The 17801-nt window shown below is 37.9% G+C and overlaps 1 protein-coding gene across 2 annotated transcripts in view; it reads right to left on the bottom strand.

Annotated features, from left to right (window-relative positions):
• Positions 1-4253: 4253 nt before the first annotated feature.
• The window catches only part of PDGFC (platelet derived growth factor C), a 135123-nt gene continuing 121575 nt past the window's right edge, over positions 4254-17801 (bottom strand). For both annotated transcript variants that reach the window (XM_087736754.1, XM_087736753.1), the window contains 3 exons: positions 12392-12599; positions 6584-6801; positions 4254-5900 (listed from right to left, as the gene is read on the bottom strand). In XM_087736754.1, coding sequence (XP_087592880.1) covers positions 5784-5900; positions 6584-6801; positions 12392-12599 — 543 coding nt within the window. In that variant the 3' untranslated portion in view covers positions 4254-5783. The remainder of the gene's footprint in view (positions 5901-6583; positions 6802-12391; positions 12600-17801) is intronic.

The raw sequence follows: 17801 nt of genomic DNA, 5'->3' as shown, positions 1-17801 counted from the left end.
CATGGCCTTCACTGGCCTACTCTCTTAAATGAGTTTCATGTAGGTGCTGCCTGAGATCCCAAAGCACACCCTGCGGATATGACTGCAACAGGACAAAGTGAGACAGATGATAAACAAGTTTTCTTGCCAACCTTGTTAACTTACCAGGATTCTGCACAGTGAAAGAAAAGCAAGTGTACTAAGAGATACGTGGTTTATCACCCAGTCTGAACAGGAGAGACACGAGAACCAAGCTGGTTTGGATCTGCCTTCAGCCCCGCAGGATCTGAGGAAGGCAGAATGGGCTTGAGTTGAACTGGCACTTCTGCCTTTACTTCACTAGGCAAAATAAAATCTTGCCAAATCAGCTATACAGAAAACCACTCCAGGCTGCAGAACTTCTTGAGACTCTTAGTTGAGAAAGATATGTTTTGTTCAGAAAATAGGCCTGTAAATGGGGTATTCCCATTGATTAACCTCATGCATCTAAGAGAGCTGCCTCAACTGTGAGGGCCAGGCTTTGACTATACTTGATGAAGACAGATGAGCTCAATAAAGACTGACACAGAGCATGATTCAGAGCAGGAATCTAGCTTACATGCTCTGAATCACACTTTTAAAAAAAACTGTCATCTTTCTCCCATGACTGAGCTGTAAACTTATTTTTCTTTTAACAATCTAGGGGTGTTCCAGTGAGGCAATAGGCAAACTGTCTTCTCTGAAAAGCTTTGTCCAATTTCTGCTGAAAAAAGTAGCTGTATTTTTACTCTGTGATTTTGGCAGACAAACAAACAAAACCACTGTCCCTGAGTTTAAAAGGTGGACGAAAGGAGTTTGAAAGGCAAATTGTCTGATAAAGCATCCTGTGCAAAAAACGATATGAAGAGCAAATTTACTCAAACTAATTTAAATATCGTATCACAAGCAGCATCAGAAAAGTAAGTTGGTCTACTTAGCTTCAGAGCTTGGTTTGAATGAGAATCTTGCAATCATGATTCTTTTAGCATCTCTGCATGAGGTTTTATGAGAGAGCTTTTAACAGTAGCACTACTACTGTATCTTCAGAAGTCAAGCAGAAACTAAATGTTTCCAATTTTTGTTTCCAGAGTTTGGTGCAATCAAAATGAGACTATTTAAGCAGCTAGTATCTGAATTGCACATTTATAAAAGTTTCAATATGGTCCTCCGTTAGAAAGGAAATGGGGTAACAGCTTACATTAGCTGATGCAGTAGCTACTAAATAAGGTAGCTTTGTGCCTCCGTCTGTCTTTCCCCTCCACACACTCTGTTGTATCAATCATCCACATTTTTTTTTTCTCCTCTTCTGCTGAAAAGGAGCTGTGAGCCTGTGCAACTGGGCCAACAAAGAGCAAGGAAACTTAAAGGAGTTTAAGAGCCAACAGATCTACGGTTAACGCCCTTGGTGACTAAAGTTTTGGTGCCGCTCCACATCACTCCCATGCTGGCCACGGCTGACAGGAGGGTTCCAGGAATGTGAATATCTACAGAATCCATAAAAACAAGGCTCACCATCGGTCGGCAGCTCCCCACCTATTCCTCTGGGGGGAATAATTACTTTTAGCTGAAGCCATTTATTGGGAATACGATAAAACCTACAAAATGCAGCCTACGTTATTTGGATTTTGTCTGTTTACAGGAGCTACTGTATTCCACTCAGCTGTTTCCACTGCTTAGGCCCACTGGAAACAGCCATTTCCCTCTTTATTCCCAAACATTGATGCTTACATTAATGTAGTTCGGCAACTCACGGCTTAAAACAGACAGCAACAATTTTAAAAAATCTCCACAAAGATGTAAGATCAAAGCTTGCAACTTCTGTTCCACATTGAAAATCATGGGCTTTCTAACCATTTTTGTCAACCTTTTTCTACACGTACGGCATCCTTGGCATTCAGCTGCGATAACCTGTAACTGTGAAAGGCACCGTTGTTTGCCTGTTAGTAATTCATGATTAATATCTTCAGTTAGTTTTTACCACACTTTTTTTTCTTAGAAACAACAGAACATAAACAATAACAATGAAACAAAACCCTCAGAGGAGCGTTTCCTGAATGCTGTGTGTAGCTGTGGGTATAACAAGCCTTGGCTCGCCTCGAGGCCGCAAGAAGTTTATGCTCCTCAGAACACCTGACTGAAAAATTTCATCTTTGGGTAAGAAAATCTTTAGAGGGAGAAATTAAAACCTCTCAATGGGGGAATTTTAAGCAAATTAGGAGAGGTAGAGTTAGGCAATTGTTTCTTCAAGTATAGTGTGAAATAATCCCTTTATGCTAAAACTGTACCTACCATAATAAGTACATTTCTTATGTGCAATTCTGAAGTTTTATATCAAGTATATTTTTGAAAGTTTAAGACCAAATACCAGCAATGTTCAAGGCATCCCAATTAAACCCAGAGCTGTGTGTGCCCCTGTTCCATCCCTTCCGCCGGCTGGCACCGTCCCCGCACCGCCTGCCGAGCAGCCTTGCACCTGGGGCTGACGAAACCTCCCAAGGGAGGAAGGTGTCAGGGAGCTACAGGCCTCACCGCAGGGGAGCTGTCAGCAAATTAGGAGACCGCGGCCATCAGCACCGTTTCTCTCTTGCCCTTTTCTGCTGTATTTCGCCCCAGCGGCCCTGGCCTGGCCCGGCCCACTCACACCCCCTCACCTGTCTTTGCCTCATCCCGCATATTTTACCTCAGCTCAGCCTTTCCCGCCAACAGGAGGTCACCAACATGATTTGTTGTTGTGACAGCAGCTCCCCTGCGCTGTCAGAAGGATATCTTCAAAACATTTTAAGACTCTTCAGGATGCAAAGACCACGTCGAACTCGGCAGGATCTCTAGACCAAGCCTACAGCACCCAGGCAGGACGCCGCATGGGTGTGTCCCATCAGATCACCAGCAGAAGTTATCCGCTGCCGCGGGGCAGCTGCTCTACCCAGCAGGACAGAGGACATGGGCACAGAGCGGGAAAACTGCACCCTTCATTGCTTCGCTTGGTTGGTATCTTTCCCAAATCCCCTCCTTTAAAACGACTGATCCCATCGTCCATGGTCTTTAAACTAGGGAAGAGGTGGAGTGCTAAATCCCCTGAACATCTGAGGGCAGGTGGAAAAACAAAGCCTGGCCAGTGGTAGTGAGAAGACACAGCTTCAGCACAGAGCCAAGGAGGCGGGAAAGAGCTTAACAATGCTTGGCAAGAGGATGGCAAACAAGAGGGATGGTGATTTTGGATCAGATGAGAAAGTCAGCACTGTGAAGGGGGAAGTAAAGAGCAAAGGGATAAGGAGTTCAAATGCAGGTCTATAGCAAGCAATTGGGAAGGAAACCGGTGCAAGAAATGGGCAAGGAAGAAAGTGAGCCAAAGCCAGAGGGGGGCAACAGAAGAAATACTTGTGACTTTTGCAAAACATTACCCTCCATACCCTGTACAGTTCTAGAAATTCCCCATTCTTCCGCTGCCATCAAATACCTACCCCAAAATGCATGTCATGCCTTCTTCCACTAACGAGTGTACAGAGGATGAGGCCTTCTGCATTTCCTACAGCAGAAATTTCTGTAACAGAATGACACTTTTCAATTCTTCTGCTGAATTATGGTGCCAGAGGCTACGATTTCTGTTTTTATCTCAACTTGCTTTTCAAAAGCTCTTTATATCACAAAAAAAGGACAATATTAATGCAAAAAAATCCCCAACATCCCTGCAAAACACTCTTTATTCTGGCCAAAGACTCAAAATTCAAGTAAACCAGGTTTCTTGTGTGACCATAATTCTGCATTCTGAAACAGGGTTAATGTTCAGTCTGGATAATTATATGCCACATTTACTCCAGATATTTTTCTTATTCAGTAGGAGGTTGAGGGTGGGGCAAAACAGACCAGCTAAGACAGAATCAGAAGCCACCTGAGAATTTTCCAGAACTGATATCAGAAAGTCATACCAACTTGCAAAACCTCCACATTTTCATCAGAACTCATTTTCATGATGGAAACAATAACAGAAGATGTTATTTCAATTTGATGGCTTCACATCCACAAAATTTTGAACATTTTGAATGTTTATACAAATAGTACCACATTCCTTCTTTTCTCTTTTTCTTCTTGTAGATTTACAGTGAAACAGAATTAATAAAGCAAGTGGAAGTCTTTGTAACAGAAGACTTTTGTTTTCATAACTGACTTTCAAAATGGTAAGTAGAAAATCACCCTCTTTAACTTTTCCTGTTATTGTCTATCGAACAGATACAAATACGCAAACACACAGAAACATGTATTCTCCCAAAATTAGCATTATTACTTTATTTGGTGATTCATTACAATCTGCAAATCCAATAGTCAAAAAAATAAACTAGGCATAATGTTAAAGCATTTTACAAGCAAAATACTTTACTGTTTCCTTTTCAATTTGCATAGGGTGGGATAAGTGTATTGGTTAAAGAATATAATGTACAGAAGAACAAAACCATAGTTCATCAAACTGTACTGAAGAGTGTTACGATCCAGTGAGTGAACAGTAATTAAACAGCTATAACCATCAATGGAAAACCATACACTTCAACATTAACAAGGCTGCCTTCCCAGGACCATGATGCATCATGAAGGCTGCAAGCCACTGGGCTGCTTTTCTTACGTTGCAGATCATCCTACTTTAAAGAAATCAAAGAGTTAAACAAGCCAGAATGCATCTATCTATGCTCATTTCTTTTCTACCAGAACAAAGGCCAGAATGGTGAGCGGGAATTTTTAAAGTCAGCTTCTGAAACCACTTACAGTAACGTCTGTCTCTCATATTTTCAGTGTCATGGAGCTAGCAAGCTTAGAGCTTCATCCACAAATCTCGGTTTATTATTACTGTGCATCCAGGTAAAAAATTGTATTTTTTCACTGCATAGCAACAAACTGCAAAGAAATCATGCTCCTTTCCCATTGTAACCACATCTCTGTTCCTCCAACTGTATAAATCTGGCTTTAAAGTCTCACAAAACTAAAAAATAGTTGATCTAGGTTGTAATAAAAAAAGAATATTAAATACCTTTGGTAAAAATAGATATATTTAACAAGTTTAGAAAAGCAAATAGTTATATTGTCAAAAGGAGAGTATAAAAATGTACACGATAAAAAATAACAAACAAACAAAAAAATCATCAGCCATAGTAGTAAGAATAAAGGCGCTGTTCTTTTCAATGTTTGCTTCGTTAGCTCACGTTATTGTCCAGTCTTCTTTCTAAAAGGCAGGAGCTTTACTAGAGCATATGGGAAAATCCAGTCCTTCCTACCAGCGTTAGACAAATTAAGTTTAATTCGGAACAAGACAGTCTGTTTTAACCCAAGTTTATACAACAGATAATGCTTCGATTTAGAGTACATAGGAGTAGTTGAACACAGAAAGATTGATTTCAGGTGTTTTCAACCAGAGGCCAGATGTACTGGAGCTGTAGAAATGAGACAGCCAGCAGGATCGAGTCTCCATGATGTGAGCCTTCTAACTTTATTTTTACTCCTAAATTATAAATCCATGTATTGTCAAGAAAATTGTGGGGGACAAAAACAATACATATATTTTAAATCCCTCATTGATGCCTTTCTCCCATCCTTTCACTGGGCCTCCAAATAGAGCTGTCACACAACATATAATCCCAGTTTGGCTTCTCTTCTTTTTAGAGCTCACTGTAAATCTTGAAGATGGAAGATCCCCAAAGCAAACAACTGAGATTACAGAAGGAGATAATGCACAAGCCCCATAATAGAATCAGCCATTGATTGAATGTGCTTTGAAAGAAAACAGCACAATTAAATCACGTTTATCCTTCAGTATTCCCTTTGCACACACAGTCACACTCCTCATGGTGTTCCAAGGGTACATCTGTCAATGACTTATGCAATCCCCGGACGCCAGTCCTTGGCTTCAGCTGAAGAACCTGAAGGAGAAGCAGCCAAGCATCAAGAAAACGGCAAGTGCTTCATCACACACCTAGACTATGAGCTAGCTTGCACTGGAAGCACACCGGATGACAGGAAGCCTATTAAAAGAAATAGGCTTTCCTCAGTTGGATGTCTTCATTTATTCCACTCACTAATTATTATTCTTGCTTTTAGCTCAACCCTTTACAAAATTGGTTAAAACATGCTGAACAGATACTTGCTTTTATCAAAGAAGAGATTCTTACAGTTTCATATTTCTACTTAATTTTATTTAAGGGCTGATACTATAGTTAACCCAATGGAATTATCAGATAATTATATAATATAAATCTATAGCTAAAATTATTTAACAATGGAAATGGACAGATATCTGTTCCTTCATGAAGTTCACATCTACCACTAGAGAAAGCTGAACAAGGAGGTATGGTTGTGATGTGTCTGAACTGCACCAGTAAACAAATACCTGAGGAATGACTTAATAGTTCCGCAGAAAAATATTTTAAAAAGAAAGATATTACTTTTTTACGTAACACCTCATTAAAATGGTAAAAAAATATTTACTATAAATGCAATACATAAAATTTTAAAATATTAATATTGGTGCATTCCTATAGTAAAAATAAATTCCTTAATTGGCTTTCAGTATTTCCAAACATGCAAATGTAAAAAAAGTGCGTACCTCATGGTATTTTTTGGTGACCTTTGTTGGTACACATTGGCACTCATTGCAACTCTGATGACAACAAGCACAGTTTCCACCACAACGTTTAACCAGAAGACACAATGGCCAGAAGATGGTGTCAGTTCGCTTCAGCTCCTCCCTCAGTGACACTGAGAAGTTGCGAGGAGTACAACTATATAGCCGCACCTCCTCCTTTAGGAGGTTGAGATCGACCACTGCAAAAAGACAAACAAACTGGTGCTTTTCTCATTCTTAATCCAACTTCATTGGTGGTAAACCAACTTCAGCAGTGCAGACCCCTTGAGGAAAGTTCATTTTTGTGCAGGTGGTACAGGTTTAGCACACAAGTATCATACTGCAGTTATATGAATACCATGAAACCTAAATGGAATGATCGTTGTATAGGAGTATTCACTAATTATTTTATAATTCTGGCAGAGTTGGTTTAAATAAAACAAAGCAAGCTTTGGCTACTATGTTCCAATAAATGTTTTATCAATTCAACTCTAATGGAGTTCCCTTTGTTCACGCTCATACTCTGAGCTCTAGTGTTGCTATTCTGTATTAATTTTGGATTGGAGAAACACACACAGCAATTAAGAATCCTGCAAACCTCCAAACACATTTCTAATTCATTTGCATAAAGCATTCAAACTTCTTCCCTATTAAAATTTCAATCATTGCTTTGCAAGGGCGATGTAAGTATAAAAAAGAATCAAACCATTTATTTCTAAGAGGAACTCACTTCTATGGACTAAGAACTTCAAGAAGTTCTATCATTATCAGTGAATACTGTACAGACAACAAATAAGTGCATGAGTATGTGCATCTATATAACTATTAGTAGACTCCATTTTTCCCCTCCTCCTTCATATAGCAGCACATATATGAATTTCTGTTGCTTCTCTAGGTTTCATTTTCACTTGATGTGTCTTAAATAAAATACAGCTTCTCCTTGTAAGCATCTAACTTGAAGTGCAAGTTAAAGATATTAATATTTGGGAGCAGTTTCCCTATAAAACGCTTCCACTGTATCACACTAAAGTTTCACTATGCCAATGGTTGAACAGCAAGCTCATGAAAAGATCCGAAACAGGGCAAGCTCCTTCAGGTTTCCCTTAGCTGCATAGCCAAGAAATAACAGGCCTTGAAAGAGGCAGTTAAGACTGGAAAAAATGAGATTGGTTTAGTGAGAAAATTAATACATTTTTTACTTTGGCAAAAAGCAATGTAATTTCATTTATTTCAGAAAAGCCAGAGTATAGTGATCACAATCTGGGACCTTTTGTCTGAACGGTTTCTCTCCAAACCTACCACCATTAAGGAACAGAAGTAATGTCTAATTCACAGGGGTACTCTATCTGGTAAAACAAGAAAAAAAAAAAAAAGAAAAAAAAGAAAAAGAAAACCCTATGATAATATGGCTACTGAGATGACTGAAATAGAGGTCTCAAGCTAAGCAGCAAAGAGCTTTAAACCAACTGTTTTTGAGCTAAATAAAGAAGAAACTACGGAAAAAAATCCCAGTGCATTGATATTACTTGACAAATACTTTATAGTTATTGCTAGCAGTTTGTAAATAAAAAGCTATAAAATAAAGCTAAAATATGTTCCTGATCTGAATCACCCTCTAGAGAAATACCTGTTTTCCCCTCTACTGGCTATGTAAAGAGCCTCTAGGTCACCAAGGAGAACTTCAGCCTATCAAGGCAAGATGATACCTTTCAATTCTATTTAAACACATAAAAAATAAAGAGAATTTAGAAGCTGCATTTCTTTAGCAGAAATGCTCATTAGTACTGTCCCAGAAGCAGATCTTTGGGCAGCAATCTCATTCCATGTTTCTTCAAACATTTCTTTTGCAGACCATATCCATATACCGGTATCCCTAAGTAAGGGTTTATTGTTGTGAAAGGTCAGTTAAACACACTGAAGACTTTTCTCTGCTTGCACTTAGAGTAAATGCCAAGCTAGGGCACTTCATTCCATCACTATCAGGTTAACACAGGCTCCTAAATAAACAATCTGATTTTTAAAAGCAAGGAGTGTGTAATAACTCCAATAAAGTTACTGATAGGACGCCAGCCTGCCTCCCACGCTGCAAGAGCATTCCTTGGAGAAAGCTGAGAAGGGAGCAGAGGAAAAGAGAGACAAAACTTCCGGGGGAGAGATTCACTGTGAGAAATTAGAAATTATTTAAGCTCTTCTGATCAGCTAATAGCTCTAGGCTGAGTCATTTAGAGGGTGGACATGTCTACTTCCATTAATCAAGGACTGTGGATAGGAATGGAGTACTTCTTTCTCCTGTTACTTTTTCAAACATATAAGTCAACTGTCTGAAGGAGGATAAAATACTTAAAACACAATGAGAGAAATGCTAGCTCTGCTAATACTTTCTACTGGTAGATTTCTACAGAGACTGACATGCTTGGTGCAGTGACTTTCAAGAAGCTAAGCTTATGCATCCTAACACAATTGCTGCTCAGCCCTTCACCATGAGAAATTGAACATGGGAGCTGGGTGCTGATACCTCTTCCAGCAAGCCCACCCACCAGTGGGGGAGAGATGCCTGTGTGGCTTTGTGCTTCTCTGTTACCTCCTGCCTACTGAGAGCAGTTGAGGAACGCATCCCTTTCCTGATACTAGCTGTAGTTATAACATAGAGGGAAGGGCAATGCACTAAAAGGAGCAGCAAGTGTATTACACATTTTGTCACAAAATTGGAATGAATTTGAACTGAACCCCTCAGACCTGCAGACCCAAATTTTAAAAAGGTTCTGTGGAAGAACACATCATCACCTCATGGCAGACAGATTTTAGTGTGCCTTAGTGTTATAACAGGCTTCAGGAGAGATGAAAAATGTCACGTTTGGTTTCCATGCTTTACAATGTACTAAGGTATATTGCTATTATACCTCACAATGAACCCTTGCCCTACCTTATGTAATTCAATTTCATTAAAAGGTCTGTGGCAAATTTATCTAGTGCTTATATAATCACTTCTTTGAAGTGTGTGAATGAAGCTGTTATTTTTTCAAAGAGTATCTGTCTGTCCAAAATTTATTTTAACGCACTGTGGGCACAAAGTTAGATGAGAGAATGTATATATTCCCTTAAAAGTGTTTACTTAACCACAATAAAAGGTTATGTGGATTTCCCAAGTGCACTGAGTTACAGTACCTGTTACAATGTGAACATTTAAACACTCCTTCAACTTGGCTTCCACTCATGTATCATGTTTGACACAACAGTCAAAGTTCTTTTGTCTAGCACTAGCTCAGGAGGAATGGAAGTCTCTGCAGTAGCACATGAATGGGAAACACTAAAATAAAAATAAGGGGAGAAGGAAAAAAAGGGGAGGGAAATGTAGATGCAGGTAGGTCTACAATAAAGTCTATTTCAAAAGCCTGCCTTCACTGGCACATACAACTGAAGCAACCCATGTTCACACCAGCCTGAAAGTAACTGTTCTGCATCTGGCAACGCAACTGTCTGGCATCTTCTGGGATGTTATCAAGTGCGCTGGGGAACCCTCTTTCCTGAAACATTTTTCCAGCTGGATGCTGCTCTCAAAGTCAACAAAACAAATTAAATTCTGGTTGAGGCACTTGTGTGTCGGCACAGATAACAGCAGGATGGTTTTCATTTCTAAGCACCATGGAGATGTATACTGGCACCTACAATAGGACAGGGCTCTTACAAAACCCCAAACGAAGAGTAAAAAAAAAAAAGTCAGATAACTATACAAGACAAGTATCTACTAATGACTACGGTTGGATTGTGACTCTTTTCTTCTTAAGCAGGCTTCAGAATATGGTCTAATGATTATACATAGATTTCTGTGGGAAGTGATGGGATCATTTTTTTGCACAATAAAACATTTTATTTTTAAGTATGTTTAATATTATAAAAGAGTTTAGGACTATATTTAGACATCAAAGCCTCTGAACTTGGTGTTTCTTCTTTCCTGGCTAGAAGTTTTTGGAAGCATTTTATCCAGAGAAAACATCAGACACAGAAGTTCTGTGGAATTTAGGTTGTCTAAATATAGTCTTTTTCATATGAATTATTAAGTAGGAGTAGAGGACAATATTCTTCTCTTCTCTATATAAAGTAACATACACTTAATTACATTTTCATTTAATCTAGATGTAAACTGATGTTTGTCTATGAAAGCAGGACAGTAATTTAGCTTTTACACTGAAATATTGCAAAAATAAAACTGGTCTAATTATAGAATCAGAGAGTTTGAAAAAAATCAAACATTTTAGGTCTGCACTTCTCCCAAACATTTCTTAAAAAGGTTTTTAAATGCAGCAAACTTACTACTAGAAGGAATAACATTTAAAAAAAAAAAAGAAGAAAAAAAAGGAAAAAAAAAGGTTTGCTTTCCCTATCTATTGAATAGACCTAACAGTTAATACTATGTCATCTCAACTGGACATATTTTCCGCCTCAGGCTATTACATTACACACTCGGTAATGCAGTCTGAGGGTGGTCCCTTAAAGATAAATGTGGCAATACCGTGATATGTTTATTCAGTGGAAAAATCTATTTCAACATCTAATTAGTAGTCTTTAAAAGATTTACTCTGATAGTTTCTTTCTAAGATATGTCTTGTAGGGAGCTGCTTTTGTCTATATAGATGTTATCCAACACCTGCATTTTAGTTTATGTAAGGCTTCATAAATTACATTTTGTTTTTCTCCCACTTACTGTAGGCTTATGGCATAGATTTGGCAAATACTGAATCTCTTTAATTAGGATAGTGTTAAATGAATATCTGAAAGGCATGGTCCATTCCTGAAAGCTTTTAAAGAGATTTCCTCCTCTTTGACTCTTGATTTAGTTGCTGTGTGCATAGCTGTAGCAATACAGGTAGGGTAGAAGGGTTGATTTTTAGGCTCCGATCCAAGAATTAGCTGTCAAAAACTTAAATTTGAGCTATGAAAGGTTTTACTTCATCCGTTTCCTTGCTGAACAGATGATAATCTAGTTTACGACTGTCAACACAAGAGTCTATTCAGTTATGCTCATATGTTTCATTTTCATGCTGTATGGTGGGCAAGGAAGGAGGTATTGCCTGCATACTATCCATCCACATGGAATCCATAAACATGAAATAGTGGGCAGCATCTGGATGATATGTGTTAGAAAATTCATGAATGTCAAATGTAGATGGAAGAAACTGGCTTGCTGAACAAGAAATAGCTCCACAAGTCTTGAAATACATAATCTACTTTACATCTCATTAAGTTGACAACTGCATGATCAAACTGGACATGGACACAGGGATTTCATGGGGTATCATGGAAGAGAAACAATTAGCTAATTGCTCTCAATTCATATGGTGTAGAGACTGGAACAATTCTAAGGAAATAAACCAATTGTTCACATGATACAGTAAGTGTAAGAAATTACCTACCCCAAACAAAAAACAAAGTTTTTGCCCTCTGTAAAAAAAGAAACCCACAAAGTTAGATTATGTCATGCAGCCAAGGTTCCCTGCTACTTTGTGGAAATAAAGATCTCCCAGGTTCCCTACAGAAAACTACCCCGTCTGCTTCTATTTTTTTTTTACCCCTTTGTTACTTTATCCTGCTAAATTCCTTTGAGTTCAGTTACTGTTCTTTTTCAGATAATATAATGGTGAAAATAGCTAACAACAATGATCTCTGCTGTATTTCTAACATATTCCTTTCTTGGAACTAAAATTCAAGGTGAAGAATGCTCTTAGTTACTGTTTCTTTGTTCAGAAAACACACCCACAGAAAGCTGCAAGGCCAGACAGAAGAGTAATTTACCTCTTGATTTCCTCCCATGAATATACGCCTTTCCAAGAAGTTGCCACGTTGGCCTGTACAAATCTTCCAAATCCAGTTGCCACCGATCTGGTTCAAGGTACCGAATAAGTTCTTCCACAGTACTAAATCCAGCAACGGCATTGTTTAATACATCTAATGGTAAAGCTGATGGGGGTAGCAATGACGGGCTAGGTGCTTCTGTGTGGTGCTGCAATCAAAGCCAAGAGAAGAATATCAGTCAGAGGGTTAATGGATCTGCTTTGATGAAGTGCTGTACTTTATGAAGTTACACAGCTGGGAAAGTTTATAAGTGGCTCGCTTCTTTCCAATGTACAGTTTACCTAATAAGAAAAATGACAAAAGTCAGAAAGTACCTAATTATTCTTCAGCGATAAGTGTATACAAACTTCCACTAGACAGTTTTCCCACTTCTTACATTTCTAGTCTTTAAGATAGCATGCCACTATACCTGTTCTTTGAAGAAGTTCACTGAGTGGCGGACAAGTTTTTAGAAATAGAACAAGGAGTGATTTGAAAATATGGTCCCATTACAGGCAATTACTGTAATCCTCTAGAAATCTGAGGAAACACACATTTCACATGCTGCCTTTCCTATGAAACTTAGCCACAGTCTTTGTCTCTTGTCTTTTAGTGTGAAATATGAACATACCAGACTTCTGGTTTTGCTCACTCTACAATCTGTTTAAAAATTATGCATTGATTTGTATTTTCGAAAGCATAAAAAAAGGCGGGAAGGGAAGCCTAAGCAGGAAGCTGCTGCTGCTCCACCGTAAGTTTCTTTAGGCTTTTATACAGGCAGACATCACTACAGACATTATGTCCACAGTACTACACTAGAGCATGTAAGAGGGATGAAGAAAGATTTGAACACATTGCTGATTTAGGGGATGGGAAGGACAAGAAATCTCGAACTTAAATGTGCAACGCTACATGCATCACTGCTCTCAAGTGTGGTCCCTGTAAGATTTCAGGAAAATTTATTCAATATAAGTACAGTCAGGTTTTGGAAAAGTTGCCCAGAGAAGCTGCACAGTATCCATCATTGGAGGCTTTCGATACCTGACTGGATAAAGCCCTGATCAATGGTCTGACCTCAGAACTGACCCTACCCTGAGCAGGAGGTTAAACTAGAGACCTCCTGAGGTCCCTTGCTGAATTTGCCTACAACAATCCTACAACATAATGTTAAGATCGAAGGACTGAATGTTCCTCCAATAAGTGAACTAACATGTTTCTTGTGCCTTCCCTGCGCAGTGCCTGTTACTACTGCACAATACTTACATACATATGTTTATATACTTATTTATATTTATAAATATCTATTTATATATGTATTTATATTTATATATTTAAGATTCCTCATTCCACTTAGTGACAAAATGGCACTCTCAGTATTCTAATGTGAAGTGTATACATACTGTAATTTTTCCCATCTATAATGTCAGATCAATTGTATTCATTTACCTTTTCAAAATAATCAGACACATTGATGAGAAATGTAACAGTTATGCAGGAAAAAATCATTTAATAGAATAATCCTTGCAACACTACATACTAAACAGCAGTTTTCTAAAATACATATGTTTGTGATAGCCGTATTTCATACCAATAATTATATTTTCCTTTCTGTGCTCTCAATTCTATTAAATATGCATTCTTGGTTTCAGCTAAATGTGTGGTTGAAAGGGCAGCAAATGGAAGTAACCACCATGCCCTTCCTATTTTTTGCTTCAAGGGTTTTTCTCTCTCCATCTTCAAGAAATGCAGTCACTAGAATGATTTCCGCTGCTTTTTAACTGAGAGTCTTGCAAAGGTAATACAAAACATACATCTAGTGTGCTGCTACTATTAACTTTATCATATTTTCATCTTGCTAATCTAGCAGCATTTCCAATAGAGTGAGTGAAGTAGTTTCTTCCCATTCTGGATGAATGTGGATTTCAAAAGTTAAAATATTTCTTTTCCTCTTCTCTCCACTGGCCACATTAAAAATAATAACATGTTGATCCATATATTAGGTTATGATAATAAAGCAACAGATTCTGGTCTATAATTTAAATATTTGCTCTTAGAAAAACATGCTACTCAGCAAGTTTGAAAATAGTGCTGCGACACTATAATTCAGATGGTCAAAAAAATAAATATTCCAAAATTTTTCTTCCTGTTTTTCTCCACGATGATGTATTTGTAACAGTCACATTTCCCGGTTTGAAGGGGTAGGGTTTTGCTAAGGTGAAAAACAAAATAAGGATCAAATGGTAGAACTAGTAGCTGAAGGAAAAAAAAAAAAAAAAATCTCTTCTATCTTGTTTCCAGCTAAAGAATTTACTTCAGTGTCTCACTTCTACTGGGACTTTTTGTTGCCAATGAAATAGATGGATTCCAGATGAAAATCCATTGGTCTAGAATCTATTTCCACATTTACAACTTAGAACATGCACGCTTAGCAATACATATATAGGAACCGACCCATCGACTTATGTTATTCTGGATTCAGTACGCATTTGCCTGAGTTAAAATGTTATGAGGAAATGTTGAATCATTGCTCTTAATGGTAACACAATTAAAGTTGTCATCACTTTCTAATCATTCTTACAGCAAACCAAAACATAAAGAAAAAGCAATTGAAACAGCAAAATTGCACATCTTTGAAGATGAACATTTTAGAATATAGTAGTTAACATCTCAAGATTAAGAATGTTTTTCCCAACAACTTCTTAATTTAGTCAATTTAAATGACAGTTAAAATGTACCAAAGATAATTAATAGATAAATCAAAGATAATTGCTACCATAACTCTATAAATGCTGTAATTTATATTTATAACATAATAACCTTTATGAAATCTCAATTCAATAAAATGTTTACTATAAATGGTAATTCAAATTATACTCTACGTTGCTTTTACTTGCTAATAGGTACTACTTATTTTATAATTTAAACCTTTTGGACAGAATGTTCAGGGCAGCATAATTGGTGCTCCTTCCTTTGACTAAAATTATATCTTGGAATTTTATACAATTTATAATTTCACTCGGTTTTCTCAAAGTTTTTTGTTTTGTGTTCTATAGGCAATGTTTACACCTGCAGTAAGGTTTTACTCTCAGAGAAGATAAGAGGAGAAATGACTTAATGCAAACAATTAAAACTCAACTTCATTGATGGGACATACCCTTTAGAACAAGCAAAATACAAAACTTCAGCATAACTCTGAAATGTAGCATCATAGTTGCAACTTCAAAATGCTGAAATGCTCCTTAAATGGAGTTTGCCTGATTTTATAGCAAGTCCATCACTTCTATTATAGTTCCTTCCAATTAAATAATCTCAGATAAAAATCCATTTGCCTAGAATTTAATCTACATCTCTCTTGACACTTCTACTCTGATCCTTGCTTCCCCCTGCATGCCTTACACAAACTGATGTGAAGCCACTCTTCATGCAGCGCTACTGACGTCAGTACACAGTAGGTCTGAGAGATGCCATTTCACTGCAGAACAGTGATGTGAAAGCCTCACAGGAGAACCACCAATAAGCTCGAGCTGTTTTGCTGCACAGTGTTGATGGAGACAATGATCTTACAAGGAAGTAGCTATCTGTCAACTGTACATCTCTTCTATAGCTGGCATCACCTAACTTACTCCACAGACTATATCGTGTCTCCCCTAACGGATCAGCTAGCACATAATCAGCCTTTGATATAACAGACATCTCTTTATCTGACAGGGGAGACATAACCCAAGACAGCAGACGCTTGCTTAGGTATAGCAGTTATCCAAAATATCTTTCCTGATGGAGACCACTTACTGGGAAGTGATGTTCTCCAAGCTTTTCTACAATAAATACTAATAGACAGTAAACACTTTTTCTGTCATAGCAGCACATCCTCAATTAATACCATGTTTTAGGCTTGACACCACCTTTTTTATTTTTTTGCCTGAGCATGAACAATTTCTGCCAAGACAGATTTGAAAAATACATCAACAAGTTCTGTGTTTTAATGTGATTCCTCTAGTGAACAAAACACTCTATGGTTTTTGTTTTTGTGCCCAGGAAGCAATTTCAATTTACTTTAATAAGAATAAACATGTTTAAAACCAAGATAGAGCCAAACAGTTGCATCTTTACGGTTAGTTAAAATGATTCAGGATGAAAACCAGAGCAGAAAACATAGGGCTTCTGCTGCCCTGTACAACAGCCAAGACTGACAATTAGTGTTGGATCCAACAGAATTTTTGTTAGGTCTGTTTATATTGTATTTCTGTATGTATACTTTACTCTATCAAAACAAATACCTTACAGAATTCCCCTAAGGTGTTTACAAGTGTAAAAGACAGGCAAATAGACCAAATTTAGGCAACAGTTTAAAATATGGGCTTGGAAAAAAGGAAGGAAATAATATAAAGACTAACTTCACAAAACTATCCAGCCCTGAAGATTACATCCCACAACAGAACCCCAAAAGAAACTTTGGGAGTAAAATGCATTTTAGGGTGCTCACAATATTAGTTGTGCCCTATTAAAGGAATCAAAGCTATTCCATCTAGCCTCTTTCTCAAAGGGGAAAGGGTAGGACACACTGATGTGTAGAATAAGGCGGCGACCATCAGTGAAGCGGTAAGTCTAAACAAAAACTGCAATAAATGAATTTGAAATTACCTAGTTGAAGCTCAAACCTAAAGGCTGAAATAGTACATAGCCTAACTCGAAGACTTGTGATTAATTTCTTGTTCTGACACACGTTTCCTGTGTGATCCTGAGCATACTATTTAGGCCATAGCTTCATGGTGTAAAGCATCTGGCAGTAGCACCTCCTTGCTACGCCAGCATGACTGTGTATGTGGCTGCATCATAAACAAGAAGTAATCTTTCTGAAAATGAATATTTCTCATTTCCTTTTTTCTTTAACCGCAATATTATTCACAGCACAGACCTCCAACAGCTAAGCCATCACAACAGAAAGCACAGCGGCCGCTAACACAAACATTTTTAGATTCATTCTCGCACCAGGAATGTCATAGCATGGAGGTTTGTAACACAGCCTTATCAAATCTGTAAAATGAGCATAAAGGCCATTCCTTGATCTCACAAGTTCTGTGAGAGAATGAATACAACAAACATTTATTAGATGCTCATTATTGGTTTACCTGAAGAATCCAGAAGTATTTTAGACAAATAAAGGGTAAAACTTTAGATATGAGACTGTATGCTATAACCCTTCCCGTTCTGCCACTATCCATCTGTTCTTCCCTTGCACTGAACCTGCTCCAAGGATATACAATTCAGAACAAAACAGCACTCACCTACAATCTACACAAGATCCCCTCTTAAGCACCATCGTGATCTAAGCAAACCCTTCCTTTTGCTCCTGTCTCATAGGATAGGACTG

Source organism: Nipponia nippon, unplaced genomic scaffold (assembly GCF_047370975.1).
Source record: "Nipponia nippon isolate SJK-2023a ecotype South Korea unplaced genomic scaffold, ASM4737097v1 scaffold_6, whole genome shotgun sequence".
In the NCBI taxonomy this organism is placed as follows: Eukaryota; Metazoa; Chordata; class Aves; order Pelecaniformes; family Threskiornithidae; genus Nipponia; species Nipponia nippon.
Note: the sequence above shows the minus strand (reverse complement) of the source record. Positions and strands in the feature narration are given on the sequence as shown.